This window comes from Cricetulus griseus, chromosome 3 (assembly GCF_003668045.3).
Source record: "Cricetulus griseus strain 17A/GY chromosome 3, alternate assembly CriGri-PICRH-1.0, whole genome shotgun sequence".
In the NCBI taxonomy this organism is placed as follows: domain Eukaryota; kingdom Metazoa; phylum Chordata; class Mammalia; order Rodentia; family Cricetidae; genus Cricetulus; species Cricetulus griseus.
In genome coordinates, this window is record NC_048596.1 from 186306763 (window position 1) to 186323801 (window position 17039).

Here is a 17039-nt window from a genome sequence, read left to right on the forward strand (position 1 = left end):
GAGAACACACAGACCATACCCAACCCATTGCACCTTTTTACTGGAATAGCAACAAAGACGCATTCATTGAAGATTTTTCTTTATGTTTAAGGAAATGCCACCTAGGCATAGTGGCATATGTGACTCCAGCCCTAGGGAGGAAGAAACAGGAGGATCAGGAGTTCAAAGCCCGCCATGGCTACATAACGAGATTGGGGCCAGTCTGAGCTATGTGAGACACTCCACAAAAGCTCACTACAGACAACATAGTTCTTAATGAGGGTTATCATCTGAGGAAACTACAGCTCCTTAAGTAGTCACAGCTGATGCTAACACAGGACCCAAGGAGCTAATTGGCCCTGGTTGGCATCCCGGCCATTTAAGGCAGGACATTAGGACATTAGACTTGGTGAGTGTTGGCTTACAGGATGATTGCCATCCAGTTAAGCCTCTGAATTGGTGCTACCTCTGCCCTCATTGGGTGTCTTCTAGTCTGTGGACTTCAAGCAAGATCAACTACCTCTCAGTGTGTGTGCCAGGCAAGCACTGAACCTCCACTTGATACCTCTGACCCACTAGACACATTATATGGGCTAGGATGGCAAAAGCGATATTTCCAAGTTTGTTGTCCACTTTGTGTGGTATTCTCTGGTGTCCCAAAGGCCACAAGAACTTGTCTGTTACAGTAACACCCTCTAGTGTGAGTCAGAGAGTTCAAACGTATGTATGTATGTATGTATGTATATGTATATGTATATGTATATATATACACATGTGATGCATTTTTATTTTTAATTGTGTGTATGTATGTGTTGGCATGTCACATGTGAGTGCAGGTGTCTGTGGAGTCAGAAGGAGGGTATCAGGTCCTAAGAGCTTAAGTTACAGGAGGTTGTAAAGCCCATGATTGAGTTCTGGGAAAAGCAGCAAGTGCTATTAACTGCTATTTCTAGCTTGTGTCCAAGCCTTATCTCTGCTGCTTAAACATTTTGTGCCTAGGAAAGATAACCTGTGTTAGGCAGTTTTTGTTATTAAACAGAAATAACAGCATCATTCATCAGTGCCAAATGCAACCAGAATATTTAGGTAGTGCTTTTACCACTGTACAGTAATGTCACACAGTGAGTCACTCACTGGTAAGGAACATCAGGCCTTGTCCTTCTTGGACCTTGTCTCCACATTTGTGGCACTCAAATAACAAGTCTTAGCATGCCTGACAAACAGTGGATCCCATCAAATTTGCTAGAGCGTTTCCAACACTGAACTCTGGACTTAAAGCAGTGTGATTACTCACTGATGGCCTCCAATCAGAAGAGGAGCTGCTGCTCAAGAGCCAGCTGGGAAGGGCTGGGGTTATAGGTCAAAGTTTCCTTTATCTGGTGAAAGACCCAAGGTGAGCAGAAGAATACCCAGGAAATAATGAGAATAATGTGTTGGGGTGCTAGTCACTTGTTCAGGTGTACAATTTGAATTTGGCAATTGTTCAGTCTTCTTTGCCACTCATCATATCTTAGTGTGGGACACTAGTCAGTACTCAGGCCAAGGGGGACATAGTGAAGCAGACATATCAACCAAACAGTAGAGATGTCTTGGTGGCTATTTTCTCCTGAGTTTTGCTTCATTATTACAAGATCCTTCATTTTCATTTTACATTTTAATGTTTGCCTGCCTGTATGTATGTGCGTGATCTGTGTGCCTGGTGCCTTCAGATGGCAAATTGGAGTGTTGGATCCCTGGATACAGATGGTTGTGAGCTGCCATGTGAGTTCTGGGAACTGAACCTGGGCCCTCTGCAAGAGCAGTAAAGTGTTCTTAGCTGCCTAACTATCTCTCCAGCCCTATTTTTCCATTTCTGCATGAGGTTTACTTTTGACAGGCCCCACAAGAATTACCTATATATGTGTGCTAGTGTGCAGATGCCATGGTGTGAGCAAGGAGATCGGAGAACAACCCGAGGGAGTCCATTCTCTTTCCACCATGAGGACCCCAGGGATCAGACTCAGGCCTTCAGGCTTTGCAGCTTGGCAGTAGATACCTTTACCTGCTGGACCATGTCTCCAACCATCGAAGACTTGTGTTTAAAAATAAAAATCAAGTCAACTCCAATGGATACCTACCCCCCTACACACACAGACACACACCTACTTGAAACAGCTAGTGGAAAACATTTTCCATTGGTCTATGAGGCTGGAATCCTACAGAGGAATCAAGCTAAAAGCATATCCCTTCCTGTGTAAGTAGCCCAACCCCTCTTCCATCTCTGGAGAACAGCCCTGGTACCCTCTAACAGATTAGCTCTCTCAAGGAGAGAGAAGCAGTTACTCATTGGAGCCTGACCCCACAACTGCCAAGTACAACAGTGCGCTGTTACCCATTTTTAGAAAAGGTTTTTAATTTTATGACTGTTTGCCTGCGTGTGTGTATGTGTACCAATGCATGCAGTGCTCTTGGAGTCCAGAAGAGGAACTGGAGTTCTAGACTGTTGTGAGGCACGTGGGTGCTGGAAAGGGAACCTGGGTCCTCTGTAAGAGCAGCCAGTACTTTTAACCACTGAGCCATCTCTCTAGCCCTGAAGATTGCCCTTTCATGTTTTCTGCTATAGCTCTGTTTACAGTGGAGGGAGGATCTGCACATGCTACCCTCTGGTGTGTTCTCAGCTCTCAAAATTTCTTTGGCTAGTCTCCTACTTAACACTATGGCCTCACTACATGGCCAGAGCCCTACCACCAGGGCATACCCAGGCTTGCCAGATGGCTCTTTTCAACAAATATGATCTTCCTCGAACCCCAATCTTTCATGGGGTTGGCCAACAGACCTTCACAACATAAGGATGCTGTCTGGTGCCTGGGGGAGCTTGGGAAGTCATGGTTGTCTACCTGTGTGCTTGAAGGGGAGGAACAAAGGAGAGTTCAGATTTCCTTAGAGTGTCCCAGACCACACATATTCTGGGACATCACTATAATTTTGGTGCTGATTCTGACTGTCTTTGTAGTGCTTCTGTTCTCGGTAGCCCCGCAGGGCTAGTACCACGCTGGCAGTGTACATAATCACCAGAAGGCAAGCAAAGGTGGCCGCTGCCCCGTCGGTGCCTGCCAGCTGGCAGTTCATCCAGGTGAGACCCCTGCGGGCATAGAGCCTCTCTCTGGTTTTGCAAGTGTCAGTGGAATTGATGCGCAATGCAGTATGCAGGTAAATGCCAATGCCGACACAGTAGCCGACTGCAGCCAAGAGGCTGAAAGTGGCCTCCAGCAGCAGCCACCTCCCGGGCAGCTTCCTTAGACTCTTGGCTCCCTGGAGTAAAACTCCCATAGTAAGGACGCCCAGCCCTAGGGAAACAGCCACGCCACCATAGATCAGGGGCGACCGCAGGATCGTGTACTGCTGGTCCAGCTGCCGAACCTGCTCCAGCTCGGTGCCCTCAAAAGGTGAGTAGTAGTTATTCCCGAAGCCGCTGCCGCTGGCAAAGCTGGCACTGAATCCGGCCAGGACAAAGTAGGAGGCCACGATGCACATGAGAACCATGCCATTCAAAATCACCTCCACTATCTGCACCACACCTGGGGGAAGAGAGAGTCTGATTTAAGGCACTCACCAGATCAACTAGGGATCCCCTGATTCAGCAACCTTATCAGTATTCTTGGTTTTGTCTTAAAAAACAAGTCATTTAAAATCTGAGTGCTTGTGGTGGGACCTAGGACACATGCATGTTAGGCAAATGCTCTCCCAGTGGGCTGTACATCAGCCCAGTTGTTTCTAAAACATACTTAAAAAACAAAACAAAACCAACCAAACAAACAAAAAACATTGCCAGTTGGAGGAGTTGAGCAAGGGCTCAGTGCTCAGTGCTCAGAGCACTTGTGGTTTTTGCCTAGGACCTGGGTTGGGTTTCCAGCACCCACACAGCAGCTCACAACCTCTGTAACTGATCCCAAGGGATCCTGTGCCCTGTTCTGACCTCAGTGGGCAACAGGTATGCAAACATTGCACATGGAAAACCCTCATATATATAAAATACACATTCTTATAAAAAAATCAAATGTCAACCTGAAAAACTTAGAGACTTAAAAAATTAAAAAGAAATACTATTTTTTCATAGGGTCTTGTTTGTAGCCCAGGCTGGCCTTGAACTCGTTATCTACCTGCCTCAGCCTCCTAAGTATTAGGATTACAGGTGTGTAGTACTGCAACTGGTTTAGGGTAGTTTAAAAAAATATATATGTGTACCATGTGACTCTGCAATTAACCCTAAAGAAATAAAGTTGCTTGGTAGTTTGAGGAGGGGAGCCTTTAGTGGAGGCTAGCCTGGACTGCACAATGAGAGCCAGCCTCAAAGTTTAAAAAAGGAAGAAAAACACAAAAACATGTTTGTGAATCTTCATAGTAGCAGCTTTATTTGTAACAACCGAATGCTGAGAGAACTTACCCTTGAGCAGAGAATGGTTCAGGTACTCGACCCCCACTCATCCCCAGGGAATGCCCTATCCAGCAATAAACAGGAGTGGACCTGCAACAGCCTGGGTGAGTTTCAAGGTAATTATGAGTGTGTGTGTGTGGAGGGGGGAGTTCTGGTCTCAAAGGCTACATGGTCTGTGGAACACTCTCAGTGGGACAGAATCCCAGCCGTGAGGCACACGGGTGGTTCCTGGGACAGAGATAAGTGGGAGAGAGAGGAGGAAAGGGATGGGTGTGGCTGTGAGGGTACACATAGCACTAGAGATATGTGCTGGAATGGAGTGCTTCTGGGTTTCATTGTGGTGATCACACTAATACAGCAATAAAACCGCACGGATGAGTCTGTGTGCAACAGGTGAGAGCTACTCGAGCTCTGAAGATCACCACATTTTTGGGTCCCGCTATCCTCACTTACAGCATCACAACTGCAGAAAGCGCCTGAAGGGCACAAAAGGTCACTCTGTACTGCCGTGTGACTTCTTGTGAGATTTCAAATGAAAAGTTTGGAAGAAAAAGCTAATGTCATGTAGTATAAACTGAAAATTTTCATTCATGTTCTCCTCTCCCCCAGGAACAGTCTTGTTATGTAACCCAGATGTCCTCAAACTGTTCCCCAGCCACCACGACTCCTAGCATTTTCATAACCTTCTAATACGCCCCTGCTTCTTTCTGTCTCTGTTTCTTTCTCTCTGTGTGTATATGCATGTGTCATGTATGTATGTGTGCAGGTATGCATGTCTGTGGGGGGAGGTCGTGCATATACACATGCCTCAGGTATTTCCCACCTTTTCTTGGAAACAGGTCTTGTCACTGACCTGGAACTCCACCAAAAAGGCTTGAATAGCTAGCTACCATTGAGTTCCAGGGTACACCCTCTCTGCCTTCCATCTCACCAGCACAGGGACCACAGGCGTTCCCCACTGAGCCTGGCTTTTGACACACATTCTGGGGATCTGAACTGAGGTCATTATGCTTGTGAGGCAAGCACTTTGCCCACGGTGCCATCTCCTCAGTTCACTTTCCAGCTTTTCTTTATGCAAATGAAAACATGAAAATCTGTGCTGCACCTTCCTCCTCCCCTGTCCCCCCAACATAAATGCAGCACATGCAGCATCAAGCATCCTGCTGGTTTCTTTACCCCATGCCAGTGGCATCTCCAGATCAGTCTGCCCAGTGGCCACATCATTCGTTACATGACTTCCGGCGTGCTTGTATGGACGGACCAGTTTGCTCAACCAGGTTTCTACAGAGAGACACTTGGGCTGCACATATGTAGGAGTTTCTTAGAAGTCTGGCAGATCTGCAGATTCCACAAGGCAGTGAGACTGTGGGCTAAGACTGAACACCTCTTGTCTATTGTCTGTCCCTGTCATTGGCTCCCTGAAGAAGCTTCAGGCTGCACTTCTAGCTTCTAGAAGTCTGATTATCATCCTCTCGGGGTGCAGAGGCAAGAATGCAAATGAACCCTGAATTCGAATACTCTTTACTGGTCAATGACCCTGCCCAGCTCACTGAAGCCCTTCTAAGCCTTAGACATTTTATCTGATGAATGAAGATAAGGCTTCCAGACCCACCCACCTCCCTCTCCCACAGGCCTGTGGGAAGGGTCGAGTGTAAGGGGGGAACAATCAGCTCCCCCAGTTGCAGCTTCTGCACCGGAAGAGTCCACTAAAGATTGAAAAGCGTCTAACCATGGAGCAAAGCAGGCTTTTTCTTAGCGGTGTTCGCTAAACAATACATTTTAGCAACTGTTTACATAGCATTTATATTGTTAAGAATAAGCAATCCAGGGATAGCAGGGGGCTATAGATAATGTTATACATCAATACCATGACATTTTTATACAGGAGACCAGAGCACTCTCAGATTTAAATATTGGAGGGGACTCTGAGCCAATCCCTGTGGATGCTAATACATGACTAAAATTCCTTGGAAATCATAAATGGATAGTAAGGCATCTCTGTAATGTTCTAAAATGGGAGGAGAGCAGTATGAAATGTGAGAAGAAATGGGGAGAATTTTGAAAAAGTGCTGTTTCCCAGAGACTAAGAAAACTATCCATTACACTAATAGGCACCATGTTTATCATAGAGGCAGTTAAGGGGCAGCTGCTGTTTCTACAGTCTTCAGGCACAGCTGGCTGAGCCTCTCTTCTGTAGGCCCACATGAATTCCTTTAAAGCCAGGGGACACAGCAGCGTGGGGATCTGAGAGTTGAGAAACTGTATTGCTCTTATTTAAAATTCAACATCAGATTCAAACTGCCCACTCTTCAACCAGGCTCTGTAAGTACAGCAAACGATGAACCAGCCCAGATGTCACCGGTGGGGGGCAGCTGTCTCCCACACTCCACATCTTTCCCTACCCTGATTCTCCTTCCATCAGCATGTAGAAACAGAAACACTGTACTGATACAAGAGATGGGAAACATGACCCCTTTCCTTGTGGTACACACAGCACACATCTCTTGGCTGAAGTGGAAGAAATCTAGGCTTCCATGTCTTCTGCTAGGTGCAGAGATAGCAAGGTTTATTGAAGGAATACAACTACAGGGACGATCCCAGACACAGACTAGCCAGACCTGCCTTAGCCAAAGTACTCCTTGCACAGTCATAAGTATCTTTAAGCATGCTGCTAAGGCAGATATATTAGAGAAAAAGAAAACAGGGCAGGCATTGCAATCTGTCTCGAGTTGGGATGGGTCAGGTCTGTGAAGAGATGGCAGAGGTGGAAGCAGAGACCCTGAAGTCCCCTGGATCTTTGCTATAAACAGCAGCTTGCTGAACAAGGCTGTCTCTGTAACTGACCATGTAACACTCTACTTAATTCTGTATCTGCTTCTGCCTTTGCGCTGTACGTAATTGTTTTAGGGGGAAAGAATCCAAGGCAAGCAAGTCAGTTTGATCTTTTTATTTTGCAAAAATAAATGAATATGTGCAGTAAAGATATCTATAGAACGAAAAATAAAAATCTCCCTTTTTCTTTGAGCAACATCTCTCACAGTGTTCAACAGAGGATTTCTAACCATGTACAGCAGAGGTATGCAATTGATTCTGTCCCTAAACCCAAAGTCTTCTAAATCAATCAATGGCATCTAAGTGAATAATATATTATGAACATAAAGAAAACTGCCGCTTCCAAATTAAAAATTTTCTTTGAAATGCTTAGATTCCTATCAAGCAAAGAACATATTCACTTATACCAGAATATTCTGCAATGGCCCCAGGCTGTAATTCACATAGTCGAGTCCATGAAGTTATCTGGCCAAAAGTAACATTCCTCTGTTGGGAAAAAGACTTCACATTCTTTTCTTTGGGTAGATCCTGAATACCAGCTACGGGGTTGGAGTCTTCATACAATGGCACATTTACAAGAGGTACAAATGCTTATTGAGCACTGGGGCCTGTAAGGGGCCTGTAGAATGATTTCTTTGAAGCTCAGTGAATTTAATCTGATTCTCTTTTCCTTACGCCACGCCCTCGCAACTTAAGTTTTTTTTTTTTTTTTTTCTGGGGAAGTGTCTCCCAGAATCCACAGAGTTGGAGTGCAGGCCAGGTGTGGAAGGCCAGGTGCATCTACCGAAGAGAGCTGAGTTTAGAACAGACAGTTCAGGCAGAGCTGTCTCAATCGGTGTAGCTTTTTGTGAACTCCAAGGATAAGTTTCTGCCCTGATCATGTCTGGCTTGGAGACAGGGTCTTGCTATATATCCCAGGCTAGCCTTGAACTCAAGATTCTCCTGCCTCTGCTTTACAAGTGCTAGAATTAGAAGATTACAGGCCTATACCACCATGCCAGGCTCTAGTGTTTTCAGTTTTGATATATTTTTGGTTAGTGCCACCACATCCATAGAAAATTCCAGAAGTCAGAGAAACACTGCTCCAGGCAACCAGGAGCTAAACCTAGCATACCTACACTAGCTTGGTATTTTGGAAGCATTAGTAAGTTCCACATCAAAGAATTCTTGTGAAAGATTATTGTTGAAAGTGACTTCTATCATGTATACTCGGCGGAACATTCCAGAAGTCTAAAACTCAATCATTTCTGTGGGCTTCTCCTTCAGCTTCTTGACTTTTCGGTAACCCCTAAAGGCCAGGACAGCTCCCACGGTGAAGACCACAATGCCCATGGCTGCAAAAACTCCTGCTCCTATGTCTCCCCCATGGACACCACAGTTGAAGCCACTGTACCCTTTGCTCTGGTACAGGGCCTCCCTCTCCTTACACACGTCTGAGCTATAGGCGGCAGAGAGGTGTTGGAAGAAGAAGTACAAGGCTGGGATGTATGCCCCAGCGATGAGCGCATCTATCAAGCCCTCGATCACCAGACACAGTGGACAGTGCCATGGGACCCGCAGGACACCCCCGAGGATGAGGAGACAGGAGAAGGTCATGAGGGCTCCGCTGTAGGCCATTGCTGCAGTAACTGTGGGCAGCTTGAGCTGATAGAACTGCACATCCAGCTGCTGGGCTTTCTCCCCATCAGCACCATTGAAGCCACTGTAAGCCCCTCCGTACTGGTAGTAGTAAATCCCCCCCAGGCTGGTGATGCCCGTGTAGCCCCCTGTGGAATTGTAAGAGATAGAGCTGCAGGCCAAGATCAACAAGTTCAGCAGAACCTCCAACATCTGGCAGCAGGCTGTAAGAAAAGGGTGTTACTGCTCCAACATGCTGTTTTTGCACTAGGAGACTCTTCACCAGCCTTCCCAGGAAGCTCAGCCCATTGGTTCCTTCTTCTGCCCACAGTGGGCAGTGTAGGTTACACAGTTAGTGTCAGGTGGCAGCAGGGATACTGAAAAGCACAAGGCTCAAAAAAGCCAAACAGGGCTGGGTGGCAGTGGCTCACACCTAAATCCCAGTACTCAAGAGGCAGAGTCAAGTGGATCCCTGAGTTCAATGCCAGCCTAGTCTACCAAGTGAGTTCCAGGACAGCCAGGACTGTTACACAGAGAAACCCTGTCTTGAAAAACAAAAACAAAAACTAGCAAACAAACAAAAAGCCAAGCAGAGATGGCTGTCAGTAAAATGCTTGCCTTGTAATCATGAGAACCCATGTTTGATCCCCAGCACCCATGTAAAAATACCAGGCATGGTGGCACATGACTGTAATTCCAGTACTTTGAAGGCAGAGACAGGAAGGAAGGTCAGGACTTCTTGGCCACCCTTAACTACACAGTAAATTTGAGACTAGCCTGGGCTACATGAGAGCTACCCCCTCTATAGATATACATTTCCCCCTATCTCAGTACATCTAAATTTTAATTTTAAATATCTTTTAATATCTCTGCAAACATGAATCTACTTTATAGATTTATCTTTAATTTTTATTGTTTACATGTGTGAGTATATGTTCATGTGTGTGCAGGTGCCCCAAAAGCCAGAAGATGTCGTATCTCCTGGAGCTTGGTTACAGACATTTGTGAACCACAGGATGTGGTTCACATCCAAACTCTGGGCCTCGTCATAGAGCAGCAAGTGCTGTTAACCCCTGAGCCATCTCTCAAGCCTTACCTCAGGACTTTTAAAGATGTATAGATTACTCTTAATGGGTTAAATTTTTTGAAGCAGTTTTACCATGTAGCACAGGCTAGCCTGCAACTCTTGATCCTTCTGCCTCAGCTTCTCAAGGGTTGGCATTACTGGAATGTGCCATCATTCCTGGCATCATAATGAATTTAACCACTTCAAGGGGATGAAGGGGCATGTAGGTTTCTCCGGTGCATTGCTATGTGACAATTTTTTTTTTTTTTTTTTTTTTTTGTGGTACTAGAGATGGGAACTCAAGGCCTCACATATATTTCACCTCCTGCTGGAGAGACTTTCTTAATGGAACACAGGAAGGGCTGGAGCCCTCACGGAGTTCCTCCCTCTTCTGTTAGGCTTAGTAGATCCATAAAACATAAGCAGGGCTGTGCAGACAAAGTGGCTTGGGGCTCACAGGCCTTCATAGGCTGACACTGGAGCCCAAGAACTGCAGTTCAACCTCTGGCTCAGGTCAGGTCTCCAGAACCCCTTGTGAGTTAGCTCCATTCGAGTCAGCTGCACTTGGGAATCCTGACACAACTCAGTACAGACTGGTACTATATTAGGGCATTAATTATCAAAAAGGAGGGAATTAGGAAAAGACCACACAGTAGTTTCTTCCATGACCCTTTTCAGGGGATCACAAGCTAATGCCCTGGCTGCATGGTCCCTGATATAGCCCTCTTGGCTGGGATGGTATGATGGTTGATAGTGACTGTCAACTTGATTGAACTGAAAAGAACCTGGGAGGTTGGTAAATCTGTGGGGTTTCCAGAGAGTTAAAGCAGAAGACCCTCCCTTAATGTGGGCAGTACCAACCAACAGACTAGAGGCTCTGATGGAACACAGACAGGAAAGAGGTTCTTCTGAGGGAAGTCCATTCCTCCCTGGCCCCTCCTCCTGTCTCTGCTTTCTGGCTACCAGGAAGTGGACTGATTCCAAAGACTCTCTCCCTGTCTTGATGGGCTGAAACTTCTGAGACTGTGACCCTTGATCTCTGAAGTTGTTTTGCTTGGATATATTTTTTTTATTACAGCAACATTTCCTACTGTATGCATATATGTATGTATACAAAGCTATGTAACACAGATACATGCATCCTTCAACAGAATATAACTTCCTCTTAGGAAAGTGTCCCTTTGAAATGCAAACCCCAAATACTCTCAACAGCCATACTTGAAGGTTCTAAGCCAAATAGCAGCATTCCTGACAACAGAAGTGCCAACTCTAGGCCCTGGAGAGCTCCTCCATAGGTAATATGCTTGCTGCACATACATGAATGTGTAGTATCCAGTGCTAGGGAGGTGGAGATGAGTGATCCCAGGGGCTTGAGGGTCAGTCAACCTAACCTATTTGCATGTCTCAGGCCAATGAGAAACCCCATCTCAAAATACAAGGTGGACAGCACTTGAGAACTGATGTGGCATTGTCTTCAGGTCTGCATGCATACACAGAAGGGGGAAAAACAACAGTATTAATTGGGAGAAAAATGAAAAAAATTACTTTATTTTTTTGAGAAAGAGTCTTCTTCCATAGTGTAGGCTCCCAGAATCTTATGATTCTCCCACCTCAGCCTCTCAAGTGCTAGAATTTCAAGTGTGTCCTACCAAGCCCAGCTTGCCTGTTTTGTTTTGAGACAGTTTATGTCACCTTGATTGATGTAAATCGTGGATTCAACTGATCTTCTCATCTCAGCCTCCTAGGTTGCTGGGACTGCTACTGTGTGCCTTCGTGCCTCGCCAAAAAATCACTTTCAAGGATGCTTTGCAGCAGTGGCCAGAAGCTATCAGTAAGTACAAACCACTGTGACTTAAGGACTAAGCTTCTAAGGCCAGGGGAGGAGGAAGTGTTCCATATGCAAATAAGCTGAACTATCACTATACCTGTCCCTCCAGTCAACCAACAGAATCTACACCCACAAGAGGACTCGGGGGCGGGGTCAAGGGAAGCCTCCTGTATGTTCCTGCTCTCAGTCTGATCTTGATTTCCAGTCCCTAAAGATGTTTCTGAGATTTCTTTCTTGCAAAAGTGAAGTTGGCACTCATCTCTTTCTATTGGTCTGAGTGTTCCACTGAACTTTCTAGGGGTGAATCAGACCAGACTCCAGAGTATCCCCAGAGGGCCACAGGATGCCTTGTTTGCTGGGAGGGGTGGGGAGTGGAGTGACATGATTTCACTGACAAAGAAAAAGCCACAAAGGATCCACTCTCCTGTGGACTTAAACACCTTCAGGTAACCTGCATCCCTGCTCTAGCCAGTCCTGGTGCAGACAGCTGTCTCTCCACATGGTGCTCCCCCACCCCATGCACCTGTGTGGGAGCTTCAAACACCAGCATCTTCATAGCTCCTGTCTGTAGTTTCTGAGGATTGAACCATCTTCACGCTTTCCAACCTGGGACTTCCACACCCAACCAGTAGGCTCAAAGCCAAATATCCAGAAGCGATCAACCCTGGATTTCTAGGTGAGTTTTGGTCAGAAGCATAGGCCCTGCCCTTTCTTCTTGGTAAATGAATCACAGAAAGGGGGGAAGAAAAGAAAACTTGTCAGCCAGCCGAAAGCTTGTTCCTGTTATTTACAACACCAGAGAAGAACATTCTGCAATGAAAGGCTTTGAGGCCTTGGACTGGGGCTCCAAGTTTCAATTCCAGTACCTTCACTCAATTGGGCTGTGTGACCTGGGTAACTTGCTATGCCTCTCTGAACTTTGGGAATTGTTAAGAGGATTAAAGACATCGCTGGCAGTAGCATATATAAACCGGCTGATGAAGATCCTTGTAGCCAGATGGCTTAGAGGCCTTTCATCTAAGTTCTTCATAATCCTATAATCGCTACTCCTTCAATATCACCTACGGCACATCTCCATCTGTGGACTTGCCCCGTAGGCTGGGATGTTTCCACACTTAGTCACAGGCAGCCTCAGCAAACTAAGCACAGTCCCTGCACCATCAGGTTCACCCTGACAAACCAGATTTTCTTCCTTGCTGGTAAGGCCAGGATCTGGGAGGCCAGGCTGGTAGCTGATAACACTAGCAAGAGTTTTAAAGGCTCGTAATAAGTTGATTTTGTCTTGTTTAAATTGAGACAGTCTCCTATAGCTCAGGCTGGTCTATGAACTCCTGATCCTCCTCTACCCGCTGACCATATGCCACCATGCCAGGCTTTTATTTATTTCTTAACTTCATTTGTGTGTGTATATGTGTATGGAGGTCAGAGGACAAGCTGGGGGAGTTGGGTCACTCCTTTCCCCAAGTAGGTCCTAAGAATTGAACTGAGGTCATCAGGTTTGGCAGCAAGCACCTTCACCCCTGAACCATCATGCTGGTCCCTGGCTTTTGTTTTTAATGAAAGAGAAAATATTAATGCCCTTGGTATGCAGAAGGCTTAAGTAGTTTTATGGCATTTTTGTTTTTCTGTATGTATGAATATGATTTTGTTTGTTTGTTATTTGAGACAGGGTCTTGCTATGTCACCCAAACTGGTCGAGAACTCAGAGCAATCCTGCCTTAGCTGGGATTACAGACATGTAAGTCACCATGCTAGGCTGTAAATCTGGTCTTAATGTAAAATCTATTCTTATTATACATCTCAGAGGATGAAGAGGGAAAGCCAGTGACTGATTGCTTGGCATCGGGTCTCTCAGGAGACCATCCATTCCTGTTCGGTTTGAGGAGCAAGTTGATTATCTGCTGGCATGATGTTTCCTCTGTGGAGCTTGCTGTGCCAGAGGCACCATGGTCTAACACAAGCCACTCCCAGCACACTGAATATACCAAGTTCTACCCAGGGGGATGACCCATGCTCAGATGGGTCACATTGGATAAGCTTCAGGAGCTCCATTGCATGGTTCAGACCTTCCTGCCTTCCTGTCTTTTTTTTTTTTTTAAGCAAGAACCCCATGCATACATGGAAATGAACTCAAAGGGCTTTCAATTCAGCAACTCACACCCCTCCAACCCCTACTTTGCCTCTTCTCAAGCCATTTGGAATATAAATGGGGTCCCTCAAGGCTCACCTCTCCCCGAGCACAAGTATCTGCATTTGTGGCATTCCAGGATCCCCTCAGCTTCAGACTGGTAATATTCCTCTTCCTGTCGTGCAGGGTGGGAGTGTACAGACACATATCTTTCCGAAGCAAGCTCACTGGAACCAAGGAGCACACAGACATTAGGGACAGAACAGCAACTCAATGATTTGTTGAGACTTCATTTATTTTTGTTATTTTTTATTTTTTTAAATACATTCCTCAGTATGCAGCCTAGGCTTGCTTTAAACATGTAATCCTCTGCTTCCCAAGTGCTAGGTCACAGATTTGTACTACCTTGCCCACTGGCACTAGAACTCCCAATTCAATAATGAGCTTGGCCTTGAACCCCTAACTAATCCTCTTGCCTCCACCTTCCAAGTGCTGGGAGTATAGACATGTACCATCACAACCAGCCAGGCTACTTTTGAGATCTTTCTGTCACTTCTCCCTTGGCCACCCCTTGCACCTTCTGTCTTTCCATTTGTCTAATATATCCTGTGCTCTGCCCAAGGAGGCTGCATTCTGCTTGGTGGATTCAGGAGAATTTTCTAGGACACAGAAGTCATCTCATTTTTCTTTGGTGTGAAATCCTTAAAGCTTTCATCAATGCACAAGAGGCTCTTGCATTGTACACACTCACTGAGCCAGCAGCAGTGAGCAGCTCTCCATCTCTAAAGATGACCAAGGCCTCTGGGTCACCGAGGAAGCTGTTCTTCTGTTTGAAACACCTTTTCTCTTACTCTCCCATCTTTCTTCCACAGAACTCAACTCTAGGTCACCTTCTTTGGGATCCTGTCTCTGCTTAGACAGAAGCCCAGCTTTATTCTTTCCAAAACCTGTTTTTTTTGTTGTTGTTGTTTGTTTGTTTGTTTTCTTTTCTTTTTTGTAGGAACTGATGACACACTGGGCTGTCGTTGGCTATTTTCATTGCCATCTGCCTGTCCCAGTCTGAACCCTGACAGTAAATTACTGCATCCCCTCCTTCCAATAAATACTCGAGAGGAGGACAGACAGATGTTGCCCTTTGGCTCAAATCTCTAGATACGAAATGAACAAGCGCTTTTCTTTCATTCACCTTGGGGTGAGATGGGGTAACCAGGCCTCTGGTTTATAAGGAAACCTGCAAATGTACTTCTTGTTTGTACTCCCCTGGTTGTAGTTCAAGATGGGTGCAATCAGGGAAAAGGTAGCTAGTGTCAAAGATTGAAAGAGCAGACTGAATCTGGGCGCAGCTTTTGTAATGCTAGTTGGTTTTAGATAGTGTAACATAAACTCATGATAGCAGCTCTCCCTGATCTGTGGACACAGCCGCCAAGGCTAACAGCAGAGGCCAGGTATCACAGTATAAAACCTGGTATCAGCTAGAAGGGTTGTCTCTAGGGAAAAGAATGTCCATAATTCTGACAACTGCTCAGAAGGCCTTGCAAGACAGACTGGAGCTGAAATGATAATGGGCAAGACCATGCCTTGAGTGAGACTGTTTAAACTGTTTACACACACACACACACACACACACACACACACACACACACACACACACACACACACACGAAAAAGACAGTCTCACCCAAGGTTTCTTGATTTTGCCCATGGGGGAAACATCTAATTTACTCCATTTGCTCACTCTGCAGAGCCTGGCTCATAGTCTGCACATTGACTAACATCTGTGGGATTGGATGGCATGCTGACCAGGCCACCTGTGGTCCTCCTTTCTATTTCCATTAGCAAACTTTCCAGGACACAGGTAAGTTGAGGAATTCCGGGTCCTAACGTTGAAGTTAGTTCATTCAGGTTCAAACAAGCATAAGATTTGAATGAAGCTGCCTAGAAAGACATCGCCCACAAAGGAGTTACAAACCCATTCAGAACTTCAGGTGGCCTTAGTTTCTTGTTTAAAAGTGCAAAAGTCTGCTGTGCATATGGCCTTGGCAGGAGGATCAAGTCCAACTATTAACTCTTAGTTGGGCTAACTTTGTTCAGCTCCTCACGCCCCCTCCCCGACACCTGGAAACTGGGCTTTGAAAGGTATGGAGGGCTAACTTGAGAACAAGGCTGTAGTCTTAGCATAGTCATCTGGCCACTTGAGTGGAGCCTCTAGCTAGCCCCACCCACTTAGCCTTCTAAACCGTTCCGGTTTCGGTCCTGAAACTCTCTTCCCCTGGTTCCTGGACCTTCCCTTTCTCCTTGGGTAATCAAGTTCAAACAAAGGGTTGGGGCCGTCGTAGTGTCACCGCCGCGGGCACCGGCTATAATAGACAAGGTCCGGGTCCCCAGCAGGTGCACCGCTCACCTGTCCAACCCGCGGCGCCCAAGGCCCTGCTTTGGCCGCGGCTCCGGGAACCCCCAGGGCGCGGGCCCGGGGGTCGGGGCTGTGTCCCAACTGGGTGCCCAGGGCTCTGGCCGCGCACGGCTTTGGCGGGGCTTCTCCCAGGGTCTTTGTTCAGCTGCACGATGGTCCGCGTCCCTGTGTCTGTCCTGGCGCGGGTCTCGGTCGGTCCTCCGTTCCCTGCCCGCTCGACGGTTCCCGTTTCCTCTCACGTCGCCGTTCCTCTCCCGGTGCCTGTCACCGGCTCGGTCCCGCGACCGCTCGACGTGGCGGTCCCGGTCCCGGTCCCGGTCCCGGTCCCGGTCCCGGTCCCGGTCCCGGTGTGGGCGCCTGTCTGGGTCTCGCTCTCTCGGTCGGGCCCGGGGCTCGCGAGTCCCCAAAGTATCTTCCATAGCCCGGTTCTTGTCCCCGCCCGGAAACGACCCGAGAGCAACAACCAACCACAAGTTTCCCAGGCAGGTGGCCTGGCTTAAGGACGGGGCAGCGGCTGCTCACCTGTGCGCACGCGCACTCGCCCTCGGGCGGTCCCGAGAGGTGACCTGCCCCTGGCCGCCAGGGGGCGGTCGTGGTGCTCGGCGGAGGAGGGGGGAGTAGAGGTGGGGGATAGGCTCTTGTTGAAATAGCTGTCAGTCCTAGGTGTTATGGGATTAACAAAAGTTAAGTGGTCCAGAGAGCAGGTGATGGGATGTGGCCAAATCAGCTCGGCCTTCAAACGATGTCTCTTATGTAGAGGCATCA

At 46.9% G+C, this 17039-nt stretch overlaps 1 protein-coding gene across 2 annotated transcripts; it reads right to left on the minus strand.

The window, feature by feature from the left end:
- Positions 1-2898: 2898 nt before the first annotated feature.
- Marveld3 (MARVEL domain containing 3) lies at positions 2899-16693 on the minus strand. 2 transcript variants are annotated; one of them, XM_027405986.2, is made up of 3 exons: positions 16266-16693; positions 13964-14091; positions 2899-3536 (listed from the first exon to the last, which is right to left on the minus strand). In XM_027405986.2, the coding sequence occupies exons 1-3, from the start codon at positions 16691-16693 to the stop codon at positions 2899-2901; spliced, it is 1194 nt and encodes a 397-aa protein (XP_027261787.1). The 2 variants fall into 2 exon arrangements, with proteins under 2 accessions (XP_027261787.1, XP_027261789.1); XM_027405988.2 differs by lacking the exon at positions 2899-3536 and adding an exon at positions 8456-9066.
- Between the last annotated feature and the right edge of the window lie 346 nt (positions 16694-17039).